Genomic DNA, 22,639 nt, shown 5'->3' with positions numbered 1-22,639 from the left:
CACAAAATTGTTTGGGTGATCCCAAACTTTTGAACGGTAGTGTGTATATATATATATATATATATATATATATATATATATATATATATATATATATATATATATATATTTTGGCAGTGTTTTTCGGAAGCGGGACTGGGAAATGGGACGAACTGTAGTTCGAGTTTTTATGCGCATGCTTAGTGCTGGATCAGTGCCATTATATGCCGTGTCAGTTTTACTTTCGATTTCACTTGAAAGCCGGTGCCGGCGGACAAGACATCGTAACAGGTCAGTGTATCTGAATATAACGATACAATAAAATTATAAGGTTTTTGTTTGGTCTAGAAAAGAAGAGGGTCTAAGACACACTGGGAGTTTTGGACTTGAAGTTGGTCCCGTCACAATAGTTAAGGTGGAGTGACATTGGTTTGTCTGTATTTTTCTTCTTTTGTTCTTTTTTTGCTTTAGTTTTCACTCTGGAGATTATTGAAAAAATACGTATTTTTCCACATGTCTTTTGGGAGGGGGGTTGTTTGTTGTCTTTACGGTGTTTGGTGAGGTTTTGTAAGGTGAAAGTAGTGCGTTAATGTTCAGAAGAAAAGCATCCGCGGGAGGCTCAAACTGAAAGTAATTAATTTCACGTCATTGTCACTAAACGTTATTCTCAATTTTATACAAATTTAACATGTACAAGTTGTATATTCTGCACTGTGTCAGTAACCGTGTTCTCTCACAGTCTTCTACCAGTGAATGTCGTGTACACATGGATGTGGTATGCAGTGTGTGTGTGCGCGCCATGTCGCATTGGACAGCATGTATAGGCACCATTTACGTTTTGCGCGTGCGGGTCCAAATTACGTGAATACATTGGCCACAACGTAACACTACGTCGCTCGCGTGTATATTAGTACAACCGGTAGCAAGACCAAAACGAGAGGGGGAAAACCTACACATGAATTCCGCATTATGGCCACATTCACAACTTAATACTACGCTGTTTGTGTAATCTTTCAGTACCATTCGCAAAACACACGTTGACACACGACAAGCCTACAGTAACCTACTGTAAAAGAACCGAATCACGCTCAATGCGGTTAGCGGTATTGGTACTTTATTTGTACTCATAACATAACACTCATGAACAACTTAACTTTGCGCTGCATCTTCTTCTCTACCCCAGCATCCCCGTCACAGACCCTCTATTGCCCACTAGTGGATAGCCCGCTTTACTACAGTAGTATACAATTGGTCGTATACCTGTGTCCCCCGTGTGTGAATGCATGGATGTATAGATGTAAATATGTATGGCGATATACTTGTATTTTAAAGGGAAAATTCACCGATTTTTAATCTTATCGCGGTCTATCTGCGACATGAATAGCATATGAAAAACACCTGCGGTTGTTCCTGGTCATTTCTGCATCTCCAGGGCGGCAGCAAAACAGATTTTTCCAGCCACTAAGTGATGTATCCTGACGTCATTTGGCGGCCGGAAAAACTAACAGCCTAGCAGGGTTTCTAATACTCACACTATTAAAAGAAAAAAATCCTCGTTCTCTCGGCTGAGCTATGTTTTTGATGGTGGAAATGATGTCTCACAGATAACAAATCCATCGGTGAAATTTCCCCTTAATGCATAGACTTTGACAATACATTTCCTCAAATAGGACAGTAAAGAATCTATCTATCTATCTATCTATCTATCTATCTATCTATCTATCTATCTATCTATCTATCTATCTATCTATCTATCTATCTATCTATCTATCTATCTATCTATCCATCCATCCATCCATCCATCCATCCATCCATCCATCCATCCATCCATCCATCCATCCATCCATCCATCTATCTATCTATCTATCTATCTATCTATCTATCTATCTATCTATCTATCTATCTATCTATCTATCTATCTATCTATCTATCTATCTATCTATCTATCTATCTATCTATCTATCTATCTATCTATCTATCTCACCTGTTGATTATAGTTAGTCCTCTATTTATTGAGACACCACGTGTAGGTCCAAATATGCATCCATCAACTTTTGTACTACTCTCCTTGCAGAATCTGTGCGCTATGAAGAAAATGAACTTCTTTCCATTGCTCTTCATTGCGGTGGATGTATGTGTGGTCCACGCGATCCACCTGGCCCAGCTGTCCCTTCTCCTTCTCCCCCATCCCTTTATTGCCATATGGGTTGGAGGGCTGGTAAGAGCTGGCCTGCTGATCCTCTTCACCTTCACCTCCCCCAGGAGGATGTCATGGATGGGCAGCTTCGTGGGGCTGCAGACTTTACTGGTTCTTTGTTTCCAGTGTCCTGTCTACATCAGTCTGCTCTGGCTGTCGGGCCAGTCCACTGTGGAAGAAGTGATGGGGTGGCACTCCTGGCAAAGGGTGGGTGATTTTGGATTGCACTGGTTCTCAATTTGGTCCTCGGATACCATCAGCACCACTGGTTTCTATTCTACCCGGAAGTTCCTTGCATCCATCTGCTCTAGTTATTCCAGTGTCCAATCGGGGAGGTTTTAGATCTGGAACAATGGGTGAATGTAATGAGCTACCCGATAGAATAGAAAATCAACAATACTGGTGATACTTGATGACCTGATTGAGAATCACTGGTGTATTGGTATTTGTTGTTTTGGTGCATTTTTAATCACTTTGGGTGCACTCCAAAGCCTGACCAGCAGAGTTTGGCATATCAAACAGCACATTTAGTATTTACTCACTGCTAGTTGCACTAAGTAAATAAAATAACACGTGTACCAAAACCAGGACAAACGACAGAGACTGGTAAAACACTTGTCTTTGACAGGGATTGGCATGGATGGATCCAAATGGAAAAGGTATTGTACTAAGACAAGTTATCCTCAACAAGGAGCATTACGACAATGTCTACCAAACTGATCATCAGCTGATAGGGATTCAAACATAATACCTACGATTGGCACTCCAGTTTTCCTTGCCCTTGCCACTATACAGTATGTGGCATGCCGGCAAGGCCAAATGAAGCATACCAGTCTAGTCGCTGTTAAATACAGTTTGAGTCGCATAATCACTTCAGACAGATGAAATGATGTCCAAATGAGAAGAATTATAGAATTATCCCAAAATGAATTGTACAGAAATCTTCACTGTTCTTTATAATAGTGTGTATCAGGTGGCACTTTTAAGCTTTTTAGACCCAGGACTTGAAATGAACAAATGTATTGTGGCGAGCTATGCTGTGAAGGAACTAATGACCGGGGACGAGCTTCCTTTTTCATGCCAAACCTGCGTCCCATACACTGCACGGCCAACAGGAGTGGCTTTTATTTTGAACAACACTTACCATGTACAGAAAATCAAAATCACAATACCCCCCCCCAAGGTCACAACAGGTCACGTTAGTCTAAGTTCAGGTCCTACAGTCAGTCAGTCAGTCAGTAAACAGTGTTCTACTTAGCCCGAGTCAAACCCCCAGACAAACACAACCTAGCATGAACGGAACATTTGAACATGTAAAAATACAACATAAATCAACAATTTCCCACCCCCATAATCTTTTGCACAGAGCAAAGCATTATACTGTGCTTCATCCCCTTGGGTCACTACAAAGCCCCCACCTGAGTGGTCAGTCCCCCCTGACGACCCTATCATGAAGTCTGCGAGGTGTCCAGGTTGTCAGGGTTGACAAACTGGCCGCTGGTGTTTCACAGGAGATGTCTCTGTGTGCACAGCGCGCCAGTAGGGGCGTGGGGTACTGTCCTTGCCCTTGTCCCCAGCAGCAGGAAGGGCGAGAGGCCGGTAGGGAGAGGGTCCTTCTCTGTGCAGCACTACCGCACGGCCCTGACCTGACATGCGTATTTATGTATTTACATAAAATGAATGCCATTTCATTTACAGTAATACTTATTTGCTAGTTGATGTCCACATCCATTTTATTGTTTTCCCACATGTTGCATCAATGGTTGTATAACATTTTATGTAGTCTTTTGTTATTTATCTGTTTAAATTCTTCTGTTTGTGGTTTTTCCCTGCCTATCATGTTTTCTTTTGGTTGTATCCTAAGACTTGTTTTTTAATTTTCCGCATTTTTTTCCAGCTTTTACAGAGCTATGGCGTGACGTTGGTGGCGCAGCTCTACTGGAGCAGATTAACCTCATCTGTCATGACAGAGGGGAAGTCTGAACAACCAAAGAACACAGAGGCCTCCCTGAAAAGGCTTATGGGATACATGGTGCCGTACGGCGGCCGCTTTACTGTCGTGCTTCTTTTGGTGCTCCTCTCCTCCTATGGTGAGCAGGCTTCATGTCCTGTTAAAGGAAAATTTCGTTGATGTAGTCGATTGAAGCCATAAAAGCCTCTCTGTGTACTATACTGATGGAGAAATCAGTTTTCACCTGCTCACAGAGCCCTTCCCTCAGCGCCTACATGTACCAGAATGCATTGCATGCAAGCGTCTGTATCGTCGTCCATAAAATCCTCTGGGCTAATGTTGTGAGATGTCATTTCTGCCACTGAAAACATAGCTTAGCCAAGAGAACGAGGGTGTGCTTTCTGCACGGTAGATTGGAGCAGAGACCAGAAACCCAAGCTAAAGTATGCTGTAATTTTTCTGTCTGTCAGCTGACATTACAATACGTCACATGGCAGACAGAAAAAACTGTTTCACTTCTGACCCACAGATACACAAACAATCAGGAACAACTGTAATTGTTTTTCATATACTATCCCTGTTGCAGATAGATATAGTTAAGGTTGAAAATCAGCAAATTTCCCGTTAATGTGATGTATAATTCTGATTCAAAGATGGCATTAGCAATACCAGGCTTATTATTTGATTCTATTGTGGCCATATGTACTGCATACTCAGGATAAAAGCGTCATCAGAGAGCTTTAAAGGTACTATTATTATTATCATTATTATTATTATTATTATTAATACTGATAATAATAATAATGATAATAATATAATGATAATGAAGTTTACAAGGTTTTGGTGTGAAGAAGCCATCAGACGAAATACAATTCTCCTGTTTTCTGCAAGCGAGATGTTGTCAGATCAACATTTATAGGTCCCACAAAATGGCTTTTAGAGCACAGTGATCTTCCGCAATTTGACGTACTATATCTGAATGGAACGGAACGGTCAGTTGGGATTTTGTGAGGGGAGGGAGTTTGATGTAACTGACAGCTAAGGTGACCAGTCAATTGTGGGTGAATGTGGACACTGATATGCTGTTAGCTAGTTTCAATTTGCTGGTAGAAGAGCTCTCATCTTCTCTCAATCTCAATTCCATTCATTCAGTGGATGTTTTTGTTAGTGTACGTCTACAAGTGCTCAATGATGTAAAAAAAAATTATTGTATTTGTCAGGAAGAAAAAAATATCTTATAAACACAAAAATAAAACTTTTTTTGTGAATTTCCAGAAAATAGTGTTAGATAGATGGAAATGAAATGAAGTTGGAGTGTCCGGGTAGCGTAGCAGTCTATTTCATTGCCTGCCAGCATGGGGATCGCTGGTTCGAATCCCCATGTTGCCTCCAGCTTGGTCGGGCATCCCTGCAGACACAGTTGGCCGTGTCTGCGGGTGGGAAGCCAGACGTGGGTGTGTGTCCTGGTCGCTGCACTAGTGCTTCCTCTGGTTGGTTGGGGCGCCTGTTCGGGGGGGAGGAGGGACTGGGGGGAATAGCGCGATCCTCCCATGTGCTACGTCTCCACTGTCAGGTGAAAAGAAGCGGCTGGCGACTCCACATGTATCGGAGGAGGCATGTGGTAGTCTGCAGCCCTCCCCGGATTGGCAGAGGGGGTGGAGCAATGACCGGGATGGCTCGGAAGAGTGGGGTAATTGGCCAAGTACAATTGGGAGGAAAAAGGGGGAAAAAATCCCTTCCCCCAAAAAAGAAGTGCAGATAAGAGCTAACAAGAATGAATATACAATTTTAATTTTATGAGATCGTTAACACGATTTCCCTGGGCTGCCATATTCAGTCAGATCCATGATAGATTTAGGGTTAGCCTAAGGTCAACATATGAGATGTTTATCTGAAATTATTTCTCACCAGCCAAGTCTTGCATCTCAAACCAAGACATGCATCAGAATATGGCACCGTGTCCATAGTAGTATTGGGCCCAGGGTTAGATGTCTTGTCTCCCATATTAAAAACAATTTTGTAAACTTCAGTAGTGGTTCCATTTACATAACATTAACTCTGCCAGTCCTGTCATTAAGTTTCTGTCAAGATTGTTGGCAAGTTTATAACCTGTTGAGTTCTTACCTCAGGTGAGATGGCCATTCCTCGATACACTGGCAACATAGCAGACTGGATCATGAATGAAGACACACCTGATGCATTCACAGATGCCATCGTAGCAATGACGCTGATGACAATTGGCAGGTACAGTAATCATTGAGAACTGCAAAAAAAAAAGGGAAATCAATGCTTTAATGGAAAAAAGAGATTTTCTATATTACTTTTAAAGGATAATTCCATTTTTAGGGGTCTTACTTTCATAGTTTTTGCCATTGTGCATATCAGCTATGATATAATTTTACAAGCCTGTTCTCCTCCCATGGCATGATACTAAATCTATATATTGACGATACTGACAAAGCATCAATATATTATGGGGAAAGTATCCGTCAGTGTCTGTACAAGACACATGACATGGGCATGGTAAGGATAACTATATGAGAAGCAGTGGGTTAACCACCACCTAACCCTAACCTTAACCACTACCTAACCTGTATGTTATTGATATTCAAAAATTAGTGCATGAGTGTCTCTACAGATGCCAAAGGGTACCTTTAATGTCAATATAATGATACTCATCAATTGACTCAGTGGCGTCAATATATGGCGCTGTGGGATGATATTTGGGAGATCTTGGACATAGAACAGTTGCTGCACACAGTTTTATAATGGTGTCTCATGGGGCAACTGAACACAAGCCTTAAACCTTTCCTTTCAACAACAAAGAACCTTCTAGTCCTTCAGTTAGCCTGTGTACATGGTTTCCCATTGCCTATGACCTCTCTATTGTGCTGGTGGGTAGTTTATCGATGGTTTCCACTACCTACGGTAAGCTGCTCATTCCTGCAAGGTTAACCAGGAGGTAGCTCAGCAGTGCAACTCGCCATTGATAACATTGGACATTTCACGTAATAACTTTTAATTTGTATTTTTATTTCCCTCCTAAATGCACGGTTTTGATAATCAGGTGAAATTGGATTTGTTAAAACAGGTCTGACGCTCATGTTCAGTTGCCCCATAAGATGCCATTGTAAAGCTGAGTCCAGCAGTGGGCCGCTATCCAAAATCTCCAAAATGAAGCCAGTGAATAAAATGATACCATAACCAATACGCATGATGGCAAAAACTTTGGAAATAAGACCCAGGTTGCAAAATGGGAAAAAAAGGGAATTATCCTTCAAAAACGTACCAAAAGCTCAAAAAGTGAATCACAAAGAGTATAAGAGTACAAGCATCTCAAATCTCTGTCAGGCACATTGTAAGAAGCCATCATACCCTTGAGAAATTGATTGGTCTTCATTTGTGCAGGAAACTTACTGAGACTGCCGCCTCGTTTACAAAGGTGACCTGCTCACAAGAATTTGAAAAGCTTTATAGTTGCGTTGGGAATCATTATTATAAATGAAATAATATGGTGGCAGTAAAATGTTGATTTATTACCATCGTGCTATAAATGGGAGTCGCGATGTTAGTAGTGGTGCATGTAGAGCAGCAGAGCTTGTAGGAGTGATATGTTCTGTTTAAAAAGTTGTTCCTCCATCTTTTCCAGTGCTGTGTTTGAGTTTGTGTGTGATCTCATGTACAACGTCACCATGAGTCGCATCCACACGGCGGTCCAGGGCCTGGTCTTCAGCTCTGTGCTCAAACAGGAGATCGCATTCTTTGAATCCTCTCGGACAGGCAGGTCACACTGACTTCACACAAGATATGTTTCCATGCAACGTTTGAGTAAATTATTGATCGAATACTTAGTTATTGCAGACAAAATCATGCAAATAAGTTGAATTCCCATCAGCTCTGATTAAGCGAATAAAACCCTGAGCTTAGTTTTACTTATCATTCATCACATGTCCATATTTTGACACCCATCAGAAAGGTGAACCGATTAAGATAAAGAAATCCTTGATCATGTGATGAAATTCTAGTTGCATTTCATTTGTAAATGTTGTCTTCCATTGCCCATTTAGCACAGAAATTCTTCACTGACAAAAGCAAAAACCAGCTCAAGTAAAACTAAACCTCAAGTCAAACAAGTAAAACTAAACCAAAAACGTTTTAGCGAGAATAAGTTAGTTTTATTATTTGATAAAATTTCCTCATTCTTGCCATCCAGTTTTTGTAATGCAATACTTCATAATGCGCATACTTTTTTTTGGATCCCCCCCCTCCCCATTTTTCTCCCCAATTGTACCTGGCCAATCACCCTGCTCTCTGAGCCGTCCCAGTTGCTGCTCCACCCCCCACCCCCCGCCTATCCGGGGAGGGCTGCAGACTACCACATGCCTCCCCCGATAGATGTGGAGTCACCAGCCCCTTTTTTTCACCTGACAGTGAGGAGTTTCGCCAGGGGGACGTAGCGCATGGGAGGATCACGCTATTCCCCCCGGTTCCCCCTTCCGGCGAACAGGCCAGATACAGTTAGGGAGAAAAGGGGGGGGGATTAAAAAAAGGGGGGTGGATTTTGCAACACATCTGGGCTTGCTCACCAATTGTGTGCACAAATCTGTTTGTAAAGTGTTTGTACTTATGAAGTCTTGTGGTATTCACCAGTTTTCACTTATCACAAGTCCATAAGTTACTGGTTTCGCTCACAGAAAGACTAGTCTTGATACTGGAGAACATACAGGATCAATTTAGGCCTACATGAATATAAATATATGAAGCCTACGTGTAAATACTGCATAATCACATTTTGCCTTAGGGCCATGAATCAGCAGGTAGTTCCTTATTTCGATATTACAATGATATTCTAGTGCTGATTCAATACATAGTGCAGCTAAAAATTATTTGTCCTTATGTGGTCTTTCTGAGGATTTAACTCTGCTCAGTAATTATTGATTGACATGTGCTTTCAGCTGAAGAATAATGTTCATCAACATTCAGTGCACACGTGTAAATTTGAGTGGAACAATTCATGAATTTGACATTAATTTATCACGCAGCCCTTCTTAGAACAAATCCCATGAAGAATTTCAGAAAAGATCACGGAAAGGTTCTTACATGATTGTGTATTGAAATAAACTTATTTTTCCAAAGTGAACCTCATAGTGGGCATAGCTGAGCCTTACATTCCTCCTTGACACTAACAGTTGGTTCATCTTGTAGGTGAATTAGTGTCTCGTATCACCACTGACACCAACACCATGAGTGAGGCTCTGAGCGAGGAGCTGAGTCTGTTGATGTGGTACGCCGCCCGTTTGGCCTTTCTCCTTTTCTTCATGATTAGACAGTCATGGAAAATGTCTCTCTTCTCCTGCATGGGGTTACCCATCATCTGGGTAATACCAGAACTTTTTGGAAAATTCTATCAGGTATGGCTGAGTTCCCAGCATTCATTTCTATACATATTTTAATTGAGTTGTCAAAGGATCATTCTTGTTTTTTACAACCTGGCTCTTATTTTTGCCATTTTTACCATTGTGCTTATCGGTTATGATATCATTTTATTCACCAGCTCGATTTTGGAGCTTTTGGACACGGGACTGCCGCTGGGCTCAGCTTTACAATGGCGTATTACAGAGCAACTGAACTCGAGTCTTAAACCTGTGCTTTCAAAAAAATAGAAAATAAAAACACTAGTGTCTCAGTTAAACTGTGTACATAATTTCCCATTATCGATGACTTCGGTATTGCACTGGCTGGGTAATTTACCAATCAATGGTTACTACCTGCTATGGTAAATAGAGGCTTCTCCATCCTGCAAGTTGAACCAGGCAATAAATCAACAATTCACTCCGCCATTGATAATTCTGGAGATTTCGAGTAATAGCTTTTAACTTTCACTTTCATTTTCACTTCCAAATAAATGGTTTAGATAACAGGGTTAACTTGGACTCGTTGAAACATGTCTGATGCTCGTGTTCAGTTGCCCCATAAGATGCCATTGTAAAGCTGAGTTCAGCTTGGTTCCGTATCCAAAATCTCCTAAATGAAGCTAGTGAGTAAAACGATGTAACCAATATGAACAATGGCAAAAACTACAAAAATAAGATGCAAGCTGTAAAAAACTTCCTTCTTGTTACCTCTTTTATCTGCACTTAATTTATATCTATTTAACAGTATTTTCTCAAAAATTGCAAAAAAATTTTTTTATCTTCGTGACAATTATAACAATGTTTGAGGTATGTCACCCTGAACTTGTGGGTGTACACTAACCAAAATGTCCAATTAATGAATGGGAGCCAGATTCAGAGTAGATGAGCAATTTCTTATCTCCAAAGTGAAACTAATCAATAGCATATCTATGTCCACATTCAGTCAGATCAAACTCCCTCTCCTCAGACTTTCCCAAGCAGGTTCTGTTTCATTCAGATATACGTCAAATCACAGAAGTTCATGGTTCTTTAAATGCTGTTTCATTGGATCTTTAATAAATGTCCTCTTCTGTATGTTCTTTAAGGACCACTATCAAAATAAGCTTTCAAAATGTTCAGTTTTACCTAACGTATGGTATTGTTTTAGTGAATCTGTCCATATCCCTCAATAAGAAATGGTTCATTGAGTACAACCAATTAACATTTCTGATTTCCATTTGTTCAGAGTATTTCTGTAAAAGTTCAAACGTCCTTGGCGGAGACAGAGAGAGTAGCCACAGAAACCTTCTCCAGCATGAAGACAGTCAGAAGCTTCGCCAATGAGGATGGTGAGACAAAGAAATACAAGCGATGCCTGGACGACACCTACGCCCTCAATAAGAAGGAAGTAGTTGCCTATGCAGCCTCCACCTGGGCCAACAGTGTGAGTTGCAAACTGATCTGGCTAAAAAAAGGATTTGCAATTCTTTTATGCTGGGATCAGACTACACGATATTTTTGTCTTTCATGATGGTCACCATGTCAGATTAGACAATCATAGTGCCATACATTCTTGCCATGTCTTGGTCGGTAGACTGGCAACACTACAAGTATGACCCCAACCAGTCATCATATGCTGCCTTTCATGATCTTGCGTGAGTTCATCGGTCGTCGGGGAGGAGGTTCCAGAAATTGTCAATCATGGCTACAGAAACACTTTGTGTGATGTTGGCGGTCTTGTGTTCCGAAACAAAAAAGAAAAGGAAAGCATAGCTTAACCAGCTACTCCTCACTGGGTTGCTGAAGTGCCTCTGCTATTTCACGCCAACATTTAGCCCATCTTTTTTGACTCTGTCACGGTACTCCCTCGAGAAAACATCGAAAAGGCAGGGGAATTGTTGCCACTGCTCCATGAACCTTTCCTCGGTTTCGTCGTTCCACCTGAGAGCAGAAATAGCAGCATCCATATTTCTCTTTGCCATGTTTACATACGTGCAGCAGAGAGCAGTCTGTCATCCTATTGGTCAATGTCAAGGAACACGTCATAGGAGTTGTCAGACTAGGCAGGAAAATACAAAAAATTCTGACATGCTAGACTTTTTGTCAGGGTATCATGGGGCGTCCCAGACGCCACATCGCTGTTCTTTGATTATGTCACACTACACGGGGTAAAGTCACCCATTCATTGTTCCTGACGGCCCAATGCTGGAAATATGTTGGTGATTACAAAATCAGGCTGAATTTATATAGTCTGATCCTGGCGTTAGAGCATTTGTTTTAGTCTGCTTTGGCAAGTGACGTGAAACTATATTAGAGTATCTTAGACTTGGCGTACCTTGGGTATCTTGGTGGCATGGTGGCACAGTGGTTAGCGCAGTCCCCTCACAGCAAGAAGGTCCTGGGTTCGAGCCCTGGGGTTGTCCAACCTTGGGGGTCGTCCTCTGTGTGGAGTTTGCATGTTCTCCCCGTGCATGCGTGGGTTTCCTGCGGGTGATCCTGTTTCCTCCCACAGTCCAAAGACATGCAGGTCAGGTGAATCGGTCGTACTAAATTGTACCTAGGCGTGAATGTGTGTGTGTGTGTGTGTGTGTGTGTGTGTGTGTGTGTGTGTGTGTGTGTGTGTGTCGGCCCAGTGATGGCCTGGCGGCCTGTCCAGGGTGTCTCCCCGCCTGCCACCCAATGACTGCTGGGATAGGCTCCAGCATCCCCGCCACCCTGTGAGCAGGATAATTGTTTTGGATAATGGATGGAATGGTGTCTTAGACACTTTCAGGCAGGTTGTCAGTCACAAAAACACTCTGAATTCCTTCAAATGCTTTCCAGTGGTTATCTAACACTCCTGAAACTCATTATACTTGCCCAAGGGGTAAAGTCAACTTATTTAACCTTTCAAGCAGGCTAAATCAACCAGTAAGAATTTTACACTATAATATTTAACCCTCTACAACCATTTTGTCATTGTACATATGTAATTTGTGTGTCGTGTTTAACAAACAGGGTAATGTTTTTGTGCTCTTAGATGGGCAGTCTGGGCCTGAAGGTATGTATTCTGTATTATGGAGGAACACTGGTGACCAGAGGGACAGTCAGCAGTGGAGACCTGGTGGCCTTTGTGCTCTATGAGCTGCAGTTTGCCTCAGCAGTGGAGGTAAGGCCATAGATGACAATAAAAGATTACAGCAGATTAAAATCCAACCGCTCCAGTCAATAAAAACGGTTGATTCCACAAACAATACAATTTCAGCCAGATGCTTATATTTCTTGATGCTGCAAGAAAAAGGTGTTTATTCTGTACAATGGGGTCTCCTGAACTTTGACGTGCTGTGACCCCACTGTGGAGATGCTTTTTGGCCAGGGACCCTACAAATATTTTGTGCAGTAAAATAAAATAATAAAATAAGCAGTAAATTCTCATTACCTGTCAAAAAACAAGGTAAATAACAATCCTCTCTATATTGTTAATGCAGTATTTCCTTTTTGGTCTTCAGTCATGGCTTTCTAATGATCAAATGAAATGGACAATGCAGGTCAATAGTACAATTAAATAATTGCATTTTTTCAGTGACTCAAAAAGTATATAGTAGGAATTTTTTTTATTATTTAAGAGATGTTTTAGATATTCATAACTTAATTATAAATATCCCTCGAATCACCTGGCCTCCTGCTGTGACTTATGTGGAATCATGACCCACAATTTGAAAACCACTGCTGTACAACAACAGATTATATTGGATATTGCCAATATGTTGAGAAGGTTAACTCCATTTTTGTTTTTGCTGGTTAGCCAGAGAATACCATAAGACATTCTTCGATTACGTATCTGCAGAACACCCAACTGCTGCAAAACAAATTCATTTTTCACATTTGGTGGTAAACTATTTCTTAAAGAGAATAGCTCTAAATATTCACCAGTAACTCTTATGTGCACACAAGGATACTGAACCAAGTATTTGGTGATCTATTAAGCTGAAATACAGGTGGTTTGTCCTCCATTAGGAAAACCCAGCAAAGATGGAAGAAAGCATAGCTTGTCTGTATTACTTGTCTGTCCTTTTCCTGTTCTCCTTACTCACACAAAGTTATCTTTCAGACCCAGCATTATATTCATGAAAAAATTACAACAGAGTTATTCTGGCCATTGACCAGAACACATGAACACAACCGCTGTAATGATACCGCATCCTCAATGTCTCATCATGTCCAGTTACGCTGATGGGACCACTGTTCCAACATTAACATCTCACATCTCATTAACATTAACATTTTTTCAATATGAATGCATATTGATACATACACCCCCATTTTTCACTACTTTTAACTTCCCTTTCCTTCCTTAAGGCTGTGATGAGGTGCTACCCACAGGTGAAGAAGGCGATTGGTGCCTCTGAGAAAATCTTTGAGTATTTGGACCGAGAGCCCAAACTACCCCCAGAGGGCACTTTGTCCCCCAAACATCTGGATGGACACGTCGAGTTCAAAAATGTCACATTTGCCTATCCTGGAAGGAAAGACAAGCCCGTCCTCAAGGTGTCAACACGTTTGATTCTTTGCTTGCTCTTTTCTCTATTGTTTGTCTCCATCAGTTGTCTCTCTGGGCTCTATTTTGGGGAAGCAAATGCAGGCTGATAAGCAGTTTCCTTGAACATAAGGTGATTTTTTTTCCTGCCTGCATCCTGCCTGATTGGTAATTTCATGGCTCAGCCTGCACTGAGATGGGTGAGGTGGTGTGGCTTGGGGTGTGTTAACACAGGAAAATGTTGGTGTCCATTTTGGCTCGCCATTGTGCTTGTGCATCCGTTGGGTATGACCATGTCTAAGTGTGCAATTTCAATTGCACAATTGCAATTGTAATTGTCAATTGCAATTGCACACACAATTGCGCAGGTGCAATGTGATACTTTTTTACAACAGTCTTGGCAAGGACACATGGAAACATCTATCCAAATGTGTTTTAATGGCTGTAAACCAATGCATTCTCATCCCACTGAAAGTCAAGTCAAGTTTATCACAAGGTGGTCATGAAGGTGTTTACAGTCAGTACAACATACAACGATATACGACATACAACACCCTCTATCCTTGGACCCTAGATTCAGTTGAGGAAAACTCCACAACAAAAGCCTTATCAGGACAAACAATATGGGAGAAACCTCATGTAGAGCAACAGAGGAGGGACCCCTCTTCCAGCACGGACAGTCATGTAATAGGTGTCAAATACACAAACTACATAGGGCATCCGGGTAGCATAGTGGTCTATTCCATTGCCTACCAACACGGGGATCGCCGGTTTGAATCCTTGTGTTACCTCCGGCTTGGTTGGGCGTCCCTACAGACACAGTTGGCCATGTCTGCGGATGGGAAGTCCGATGTGGGTATGTGTCCTGGTCATTGCACTAGCGCCTCCCCTGGTCGGTTGGGGCACCTGTTCAGGGGGGGAGGGGGAACTGGGGGGGAATATGATTCTCCCACATGCTACGTCCCCCTGGCGAAACTCCTCACTGTCAAGTGAAAAGAAGTAGGTGGCGACTCCATACGTATGTATCGGAGGAGGCATGTGGTAGTCTGCAGCCCTTCCTGGATTGGCAGAGGGGGTGGAACAACGACCGGGATGGCTCAGAAGAGTGGGGTAATTGGCCAGGTACAACTGGGGAGAAAAATAGACAAAAATAACAATTATAATTTCACATCATAGAGTACACAGAGCAAGGTAATGTAGAATACCGACAGTTAAAGCATAAAATGTGCTGCTGGGTAATAAAATTGTAAAGAGATTGCAAGACAAATTTAGTGAATCTGTGACCATCCAAGACAACGTCAGGAACCCCACAGATGCAGATAAGAGCCGGTCGGACCCTGAGCCACAAAAACCAGCTCCACTCAGTGGGGTCCTACAGAGAGAATAGACTTCACATGCATGCAAGATGCAAGGCAGACTTCGACACTTAGAAAACAGGTCTATGTGGCTGTTAAATGTGATGTGAATTAAACACAGTGTGTGCTCTTCATGACACACTGAAAATATTGACCCTAGCGTGACAGAGTGAATGTCGGTCTGGTCCAGACAGATGTATCCACCCGTACAAACTGTCAACACTAGAGCCTGAGATCTGGTTGGGAATCCCGTGGGTTGCAGAACTCCTGCAGAATTCCCCTGAAATGGGAGTCATTTTCACAATCAATCCCATGAGCAGAACGGGACTGGGGATTTTTTCCCCACTGAGTCACAGGATCGGGATGTGAAAATCCCTTCCCATGTCAGGCTCCTGACTAAAATATTGTGTCCAATGTGGCTGTGGAATCATGATGTTTTTCTTATACATTACCATCCCTGGATTTCATTCATGCAAGTTAACCAAAAAGGAATACAGAGCCATTCTAATAGGTTTCCCTCTTCATGCATCACAAAAATTACAATATGCTGCAGGACAGCACATCTAAAGGGTATGTGAGGATTTCATTTGATTGGCCAAGTCAAAGCACACCCCAACTCCACCTGCTTATAATGTATTTATACTAATCCAACCCCCTTATCAGCTGTGCCAGGGCTGTGCGTACATTTCTGGACATGCCCATGAGCATCCAGGCTTCCCCCTGCACTTGCACCCAGTTTCATGGAAAAACAGAGCCCTCTCTGTCTCTCTGTCTGTTTGCTTGTTCAATACCCTATTTTACTGTGCAACATTTTATGCTGTCAATTTGTCTCTGCAACAATACCACCAAGACAAATATTTAGACCTTTATGACAATGATGGCATTTATGGACATTACAATCACACTGTTACAACAACTCCCTCTTGCGCCAGATTTGTTATTCATAAAACAGATTCAAAACTTTAAACGCAATGTAAGACAGTATATCTCAATCAATATCTAAATTCAGATGTCTATTTGTGGAATTCTTTTCTTCAAATGCAGATTGAAAGTTATTTATGTCTTGTGTCTTGACAGGTATATCTCATGTTCTTTGCATTTATTTATAGTTTCTTTGTATTTATATCAAGGTCATGGAGAATACTTATTTCTAATTGGCTGGAGGGTGTGCATTAAAACCGTCTAATGCACACATAGTTATTTCGGCTTAAGTTTTATCGCGGTTCTAAATTCTTACGCTGGCCACATGCTGCTATGTAATCATACTGAATTAGTAGCAAACCCAATGAACATTCAAAGCTTTAGCTTAATGACTAACTTCTGTTTCATAACTTTTAAATTATCCCGTTGCCTACCAACACGGGGATTGCTGGTTCAAATCCGTGTTACCTCCGGCTTGGTCGGGCATCCCTAAAGACACAGTTGGCTGTGTGTGTGGCTGGGAAGATGGATGGGTATGTGTCCTGGTCACTGCACTAGCGCCTCCTCTGGTTGGTCGGGGAACCTGTTTGGGGGGGAGGGGAGACTGGGGGGAATAGCGTGAGCCGTCCACTTACTACGTCCCCCTGGCGAAACTCCTCACTGTCAGGTGAAAAGAAGCAGCTTGACGACTTCACATGTATTGGAGGAGGCATGTGGTAGTCTGCAGCACTCCCCGGATCAGCAGAGCGGGTGGAGCAGCGACCGGGACAGCTCGGAAGAGTGGGGTGGCCAGATACAATTGGGGAGAAAAAAAAAAAGTTCAACAAAACATAAGTGAATGTTTTTTTTTTTTTGCAAGACCATGGTATATGTGGGATAATCCACTCCAAATCCCCTCCAAGATGTGCGTTAAAGGACTTAACATGCTGTGCTTCACATCGGGTGGTTCTTTGCCTCCAATATTGTGTAGTAAAAACCTTTCAAATCCTTTAAGGCACACCTTGTCATGATTATCCCTTACTTGTATTAATTTTGAAACAAATGTAATTCTGTGCTGCTCTATATTCCAGGACGTGTCGCTGGAGATAAAGCCGGGTCAGATCACTGCTCTGGTTGGGCTCAACGGCTCGGGGAAGACCAGCTTTGTCAAACTGCTGGAACGGTTCTACCAGCCCCAAGCAGGAGGGATCCTTTTGGACGGAGAACCGCTGACACACTACAAGAACCAGTATCTCCACGACAAGGTAGCTTATAAAGGGTTTCGACATACTACCTGCATTTGTGAGGGCCTTAAATTTCAACCGGTTCGCCCTGTTTGGGAGTAGCACAAACAATTGCAGTGCAGTGGTTTGGGTTAGCTAGTCTTTAGCTAACACTAGTCATGTTTCTGTCTAACTTTCGGAAAAGTTTCAGGGGAATAATTAAATGTCACAAAAGTTGTATAGATGAAGATATGTTTCCATCAAATCTGTTGAAGCAAATAAAACCCTGCAGGCCTACATGTTTTATGTTACATCTACGTATATTGCCCATGTTAAGTTAAGATGAAGAAACAGCCGACCAGGTGATAAGATTCCGTTACGTTTTATTTTGTTTTAATTCGGCAAACGTGTTTCCATTTATTTAGTTATTTTATTAATTTATTGGTGTCAGATAACATAACACAAGACAAAATAAGATGCCATAAGGTGAGATGAGATGAGTTGAGATGAGATACGTAAAATAAGATAAGGTAAGACTAGAGAATATAAGCATTTGTAGTAATCTGATTGTTCTCCACTTTTGGTGGTAATCTGATTTCAGAGAAGTTCATGTAAACCAGAAACCCAGTTTCCTTTATCAGGTTAATTGAATATGAAAACTGATTCTGAAGGAGAAACCTGACTACATGGGAACATGCACAAAAACCCTTACTCCTTTAGTCACATTTCTTTTAAGGTTCTTTTTTTTTTTTGTGAAGATTTTTCTCCCTTTTTCTCCCTAACTGTACCCGGCCAATTACCCCACTCCTCTGAGCCGTCCCGGTCACAGCTTCCCCCCTCTGCTGATCTGGGGAGGCCTGCAGTCTACCACATGCCTCCTCCGATACATATGGAGTCGCCAGCTACTTCTTTTCACCTGACAGTGAGGAGTTTCACCAGCGGGACGTAGCGCATGGGAGGATCACGCTATCCCTCCCGTTCCCCCTTCCCCCCGAACAAGCGTCCAGACCGACCAGAGGAGGCGCTAGTGCAGCGACCAGGATACATAACCCACACTCGGCTTCCCAATCACAGACACGGCCAGTTGTGTCTGTAGGGACACTCAACCAAGCTGGAGGCAACACAGGCATTCGAATCAGCGATTCCCGTGTTGGTAGGCAACAGAATAGACTGCAACGCCACCTGGATGCCCCCCTTTTTAAGTTTTTTTTAAGTGTTTGCATGTGGATGGCAACATTGCCGATTAGCCACATGTAAACTTGGGATTTTAGACTTATCAGGCCAACGCAACTTATGTAAAGGAATCATCTGGTTCGTAAACATACTTATGGACTTCTGCTCTTTTCATTGTGTTTGTGTGTCAGATGGCAGTGGTGAGCCAGGACTGTGTACTGTTCTCTCGCTCTGTGAAGGATAACATCAAATATGGCTGCGAGACGGCTTCTGATGAAGAGATGTACAAGGCCACCAAACAGGCCCAGGCACACAAGTTCATCACTGAGCTAGTGAATGGATATGAAACAGGTCTGGCAGAGAGAGCTGGGGTTTCCAACACGGGTTCTAAAGAACAACACAGTTCCTTTAGTGTTTACATAGAAAAAGGAGATAAATTGCACTTTTTGTTCAGTTGTGCGAAATTAGCACCATGTGATCATGTGTTAACCTGATTATTTGGTTCATAGGTTTCATTACCTTGACTGGCACATTCCTATAGAAAAGACAGATGTGTAGTTATATACAAAGTCGTATCTAATGGCAAAACTCCTCCCAGATACTGTTAGGACTAAACCCTATCAAATGGGTGCCCTTGGTCATTATGCAAATCAGTTTCACAGGGTTAGAATAACACCTGTTAAACATTGTCAAGCTGACACCTCTGATCCTCAGGGCTCTGCCCTAAGCCTCCTAGGTTTCCTTTTTTTTAATATTTGTATACTTTCATATTTCAGAAATGGTTATTGCATAATAGTTTGATAAGAGATGGGCTGCAGTCCCGTTATCTAAAATTGATTTACATGTTTGGTAAAAAAAGCAAAAACAAAATTACTCTAGTGAAAGTGATAGTACCACATTGTCATTTCTACTTAAGTAAAAGTATATAAGAACTCACTAGGTACTCACTCTTAAATGTACTCAAAGTATTAAATTGAAAAGTACTAGTCATATTCAGTTCCCTTATATAACACATAACAGCTTTAAGTATACCTACAGTGCCTTTTTTCTGCAAATGAGCGTAAAGGCATGCCCTGATTACAATTTGTAAAATTGTAAATATCGTCATATATTTTTACAATATGGATTTAATGAATTATTGATGAGCAATCTAAATAAGCAGTTCTTTTAGATGTTTGATAAATACGTGTTTTGTTTGTACCCTGTGACCCAGATCTAATAACTACAAACCAAATGTTCACTTGTGAACACGGATTCAGTAAATCAGAATGAGATGTTTTCTGCAAGTTGACTGAAATGCTGAATTCTAATTTGGCAAAAGAAAATATTGCTGACTTCACATTAAGAACAATGGGAAAACAATGAAGATTTGATCTTAAGTGCAGAACATCTTAATGAACTGTCTGATTATCTCAGCACGTTGATTCCTTTCTTTTGATACAAACACAAACACTGTTTTTTAATGAAAGGTAACACAACTGTACAGATACTTGAAAAATGTGTACAGTAACCGAGCACTTATACTTCATTACTTTCCACTACTGCTCTTTTCTCAGGTTGTACATGAACACAGTTTCTGTTAGCAAGAGGCCCTGGGTTCGAGCCCCAGGGTTGTCCAACCTTGGGGGTCGTCCTGGGTTGTCCTCTGTGTGGAGTTTGCATGTTCTCCCCGTGTCTGTGTGAGTTTCCTCCCACAGTCCAAAGACATGTAGGTCAGGTGAATCAGCTGTACTAAATTGTCCCTAGGTGTGAATATGTGTGTGTGTCGGCCCTGTGATGGCCTGTCCAGGGTGTCTCCCCGCCTGCCGCCCAATGACTGCTGGGATAGGCTCCTGCATCCCTGCGACCCTGAGAGCAGGATAAGCAGTTTGGATAATGGATGGATGGATGCACATGAACTTATTGCTATGCTGCTATTCTGTTGTTTAGATGCAGGGGAGAAGGGCGGTCAGGTGTCTGGAGGACAGAAGCAGCGTATTGCCATTGCCAGAGCATTAATAAGAAAGCCGAAGATCTTGATACTGGACAATGCCACCAGTGACCTGGACACCGAAACAGAACATTGGGTAGGACGGCCTTCCATGGTGAGCATCACCCTGACATGGGTCTTCAATAAGACATTCATTTACAGTTGTATTTGTTTTCTCATTGTAGATCCACCAAGCCATGTTGAATGACACAGAGAAGCGCTCAATCCTGCTGATATCTCACAAGATGAGTGCTGTGGAGAAAGCTGACCATATAATTGTCCTCAATGAGGGGAAGGTGGAAGAGGAGGGGAGCCATTACGACTTACTTAAGAACGGAGGGCTCTATGCTGACTTGGTGAGAAAACAAAATGTCGGTTTTCATCGTGAAGAGGAGGAGAACGGAAGAGCTGCTGATTAAGACCTTCTGCTGGTGGGATACTGACCGGGTAGAGAAACTTCATGAGAACCCCCCCCCCCACTACCATCAGCAAATCCTCCAAGAGGGAGTCACCAGTAGCCACTGGTGAAAAGGCTGTGGTTGTACTGGGAAGTTACAGTGTGTAAAAACGTGCTTTTGTCAACTTTTTATATTGATAAGTTAAAAAAACATTTGTTAAAAAAAGACACCATACACTTTGTTAGCAATGTAGTTTGGTTAAAGCCTGCCGAAATTAACTAGAAAATGTGTGTACTCCTTAGTTGAACTATGAACTCTGTATTTTTTCCAAGCTCATTTGTTTTTCATGTCAAATGTAATTTTGTTTTTAACCCTTATAATTATTAGTGATTTGTCATAGTTCTGTTAAATATTCCTGTCTGTATGCTGTCAAGACAATATACTTGAGAATTTATGACAAGCGTTGTAATTAATGATTCCATTAAAATTTCATGACCTTGTGAAAAATCCCTTGTGCCTTCTCATCTCTATTTACTTTCAGTTTTACATTGACAAAGTCAAATTATATGTGTGTACTCGAATGTTGAACTTCACTTCCAACTCAGAAACAGAGTAACACATTTAATTAATGTGATTGGATATTACACACAGCTATATTTCCAAATGGCTTCAAATGGGTTTTTCCTTCGACAGCCAAACCATTACAATACATTTTAGAAAAAATAGAAATGAAGATTAGATAGATCTTTGAGAAATTAGTGGTGTCTCAAAAAATGCATGTGTCTGGTGCAGGCTTGCTTTGGAGGTTTTCAGCATTATTCACTGTACAAAACAGACAAGACACGTTGTTTGTAGCGTAGACATAAGCGACTATATGCTGAATTACCTTTTTAGTAGGCAGTATTCTTCTTTTAGTCTGATTATATAAAAAGTTCAAGATTTACATACAAGGAGACGCAGTGGGTGATTCCCACCTTTTCTCCATAGCTATACAGAGAGCGACAGGGGATAACTTTACAAAACACAAGTATTTAGTATTGTTATAACACGATACATATCTCGTGATAAAAAGAAAAGAACTTACCAAAGAAATGGCTAAAAATAGCCTAAAAATTACGATTTCTGAGGGGTTGCTTAACAATACAAGTTTTTTTTTTGTAACTTCCTATGAGATCACCAGGGACTGAAAGCACATGGACGATCCTCCTCACTCAGTATTAACAAATATGATTGGCTTCAACAACAAATGAAAGTTAAGTAACAAATAGTTGTACTGGCTAAAATAATGAAGAGCACAAAAAGTTTAATTGATTTTTTTTCAACTTTAAAGTGGAAAGGGCTTAAATGGGTAAACTACAGCTATATACGCACTAATGTTATAACGAGCTACGTTTGTTTACAGAAAACACACGCTGCACGTCATTATCAGCTAATTTCAACATTCTGCAGCAAAGCCAGTATGTACATGCAAATATTTAGATGTTTACAGGTCAAAAGGCGCAATGAAAAAAGCATTTTAATATATTGCTCACCATCAGCCAAAGTATCGAACGTATGCTCGACAGTAAGGTTGCATAAATTTATG

The 22,639-nt window shown here is 41.5% G+C and overlaps 1 protein-coding gene across 2 annotated transcripts; it reads left to right on the top strand.

Annotated features, from left to right (window-relative positions):
• Window positions 1-235: 235 nt before the first annotated feature.
• tap1 (transporter 1, ATP-binding cassette, sub-family B (MDR/TAP)) lies at window positions 236-21,544 on the top strand. 2 transcript variants are annotated; one of them, XM_056286145.1, is made up of 13 exons: window positions 236-270; window positions 2,054-2,383; window positions 4,074-4,266; window positions 6,257-6,371; window positions 7,777-7,907; window positions 9,333-9,538; window positions 10,767-10,964; window positions 12,540-12,668; window positions 13,859-14,047; window positions 17,383-17,556; window positions 18,879-19,038; window positions 20,617-20,753; window positions 20,842-21,544. In XM_056286145.1, exons 2-13 carry the CDS (start codon window positions 2,066-2,068, stop codon window positions 21,073-21,075), a joined length of 2,184 nt encoding a protein of 727 aa, XP_056142120.1. In that variant the 5' UTR covers window positions 236-270; window positions 2,054-2,065; the 3' UTR covers window positions 21,076-21,544. The 2 variants fall into 2 exon arrangements, with proteins under 2 accessions (XP_056142120.1, XP_056142121.1); XM_056286146.1 differs by having other exon boundaries at window positions 266-394.
• Window positions 21,545-22,639: the final 1,095 nt, after the last annotated feature.

Source organism: Lampris incognitus, chromosome 9, assembly GCF_029633865.1.
Source record: "Lampris incognitus isolate fLamInc1 chromosome 9, fLamInc1.hap2, whole genome shotgun sequence".
Taxonomy (NCBI): Eukaryota; Metazoa; Chordata; class Actinopteri; order Lampriformes; family Lampridae; genus Lampris; species Lampris incognitus.
Note: the sequence above shows the minus strand (reverse complement) of the source record. Positions and strands in the feature narration are given on the sequence as shown.

Excerpts from the sequence above, each read along its gene's own strand:
- tap1 (XM_056286145.1), top strand. The coding sequence starts at position 2,066 with ATGAAGAAAATGAACTTCTTTCCATTGCTCTTCATTGCGGTGGATGTA. Across the intron at positions 6,372-7,776 it reads ACGCTGATGACAATTGGCAG|TGCTGTGTTTGAGTTTGTGT; the intron begins GTACAGTAATCA and ends CATCTTTTCCAG. Across the intron at positions 17,557-18,878 it reads ACCAGTATCTCCACGACAAG|ATGGCAGTGGTGAGCCAGGA; the intron begins GTAGCTTATAAA and ends TTTGTGTGTCAG.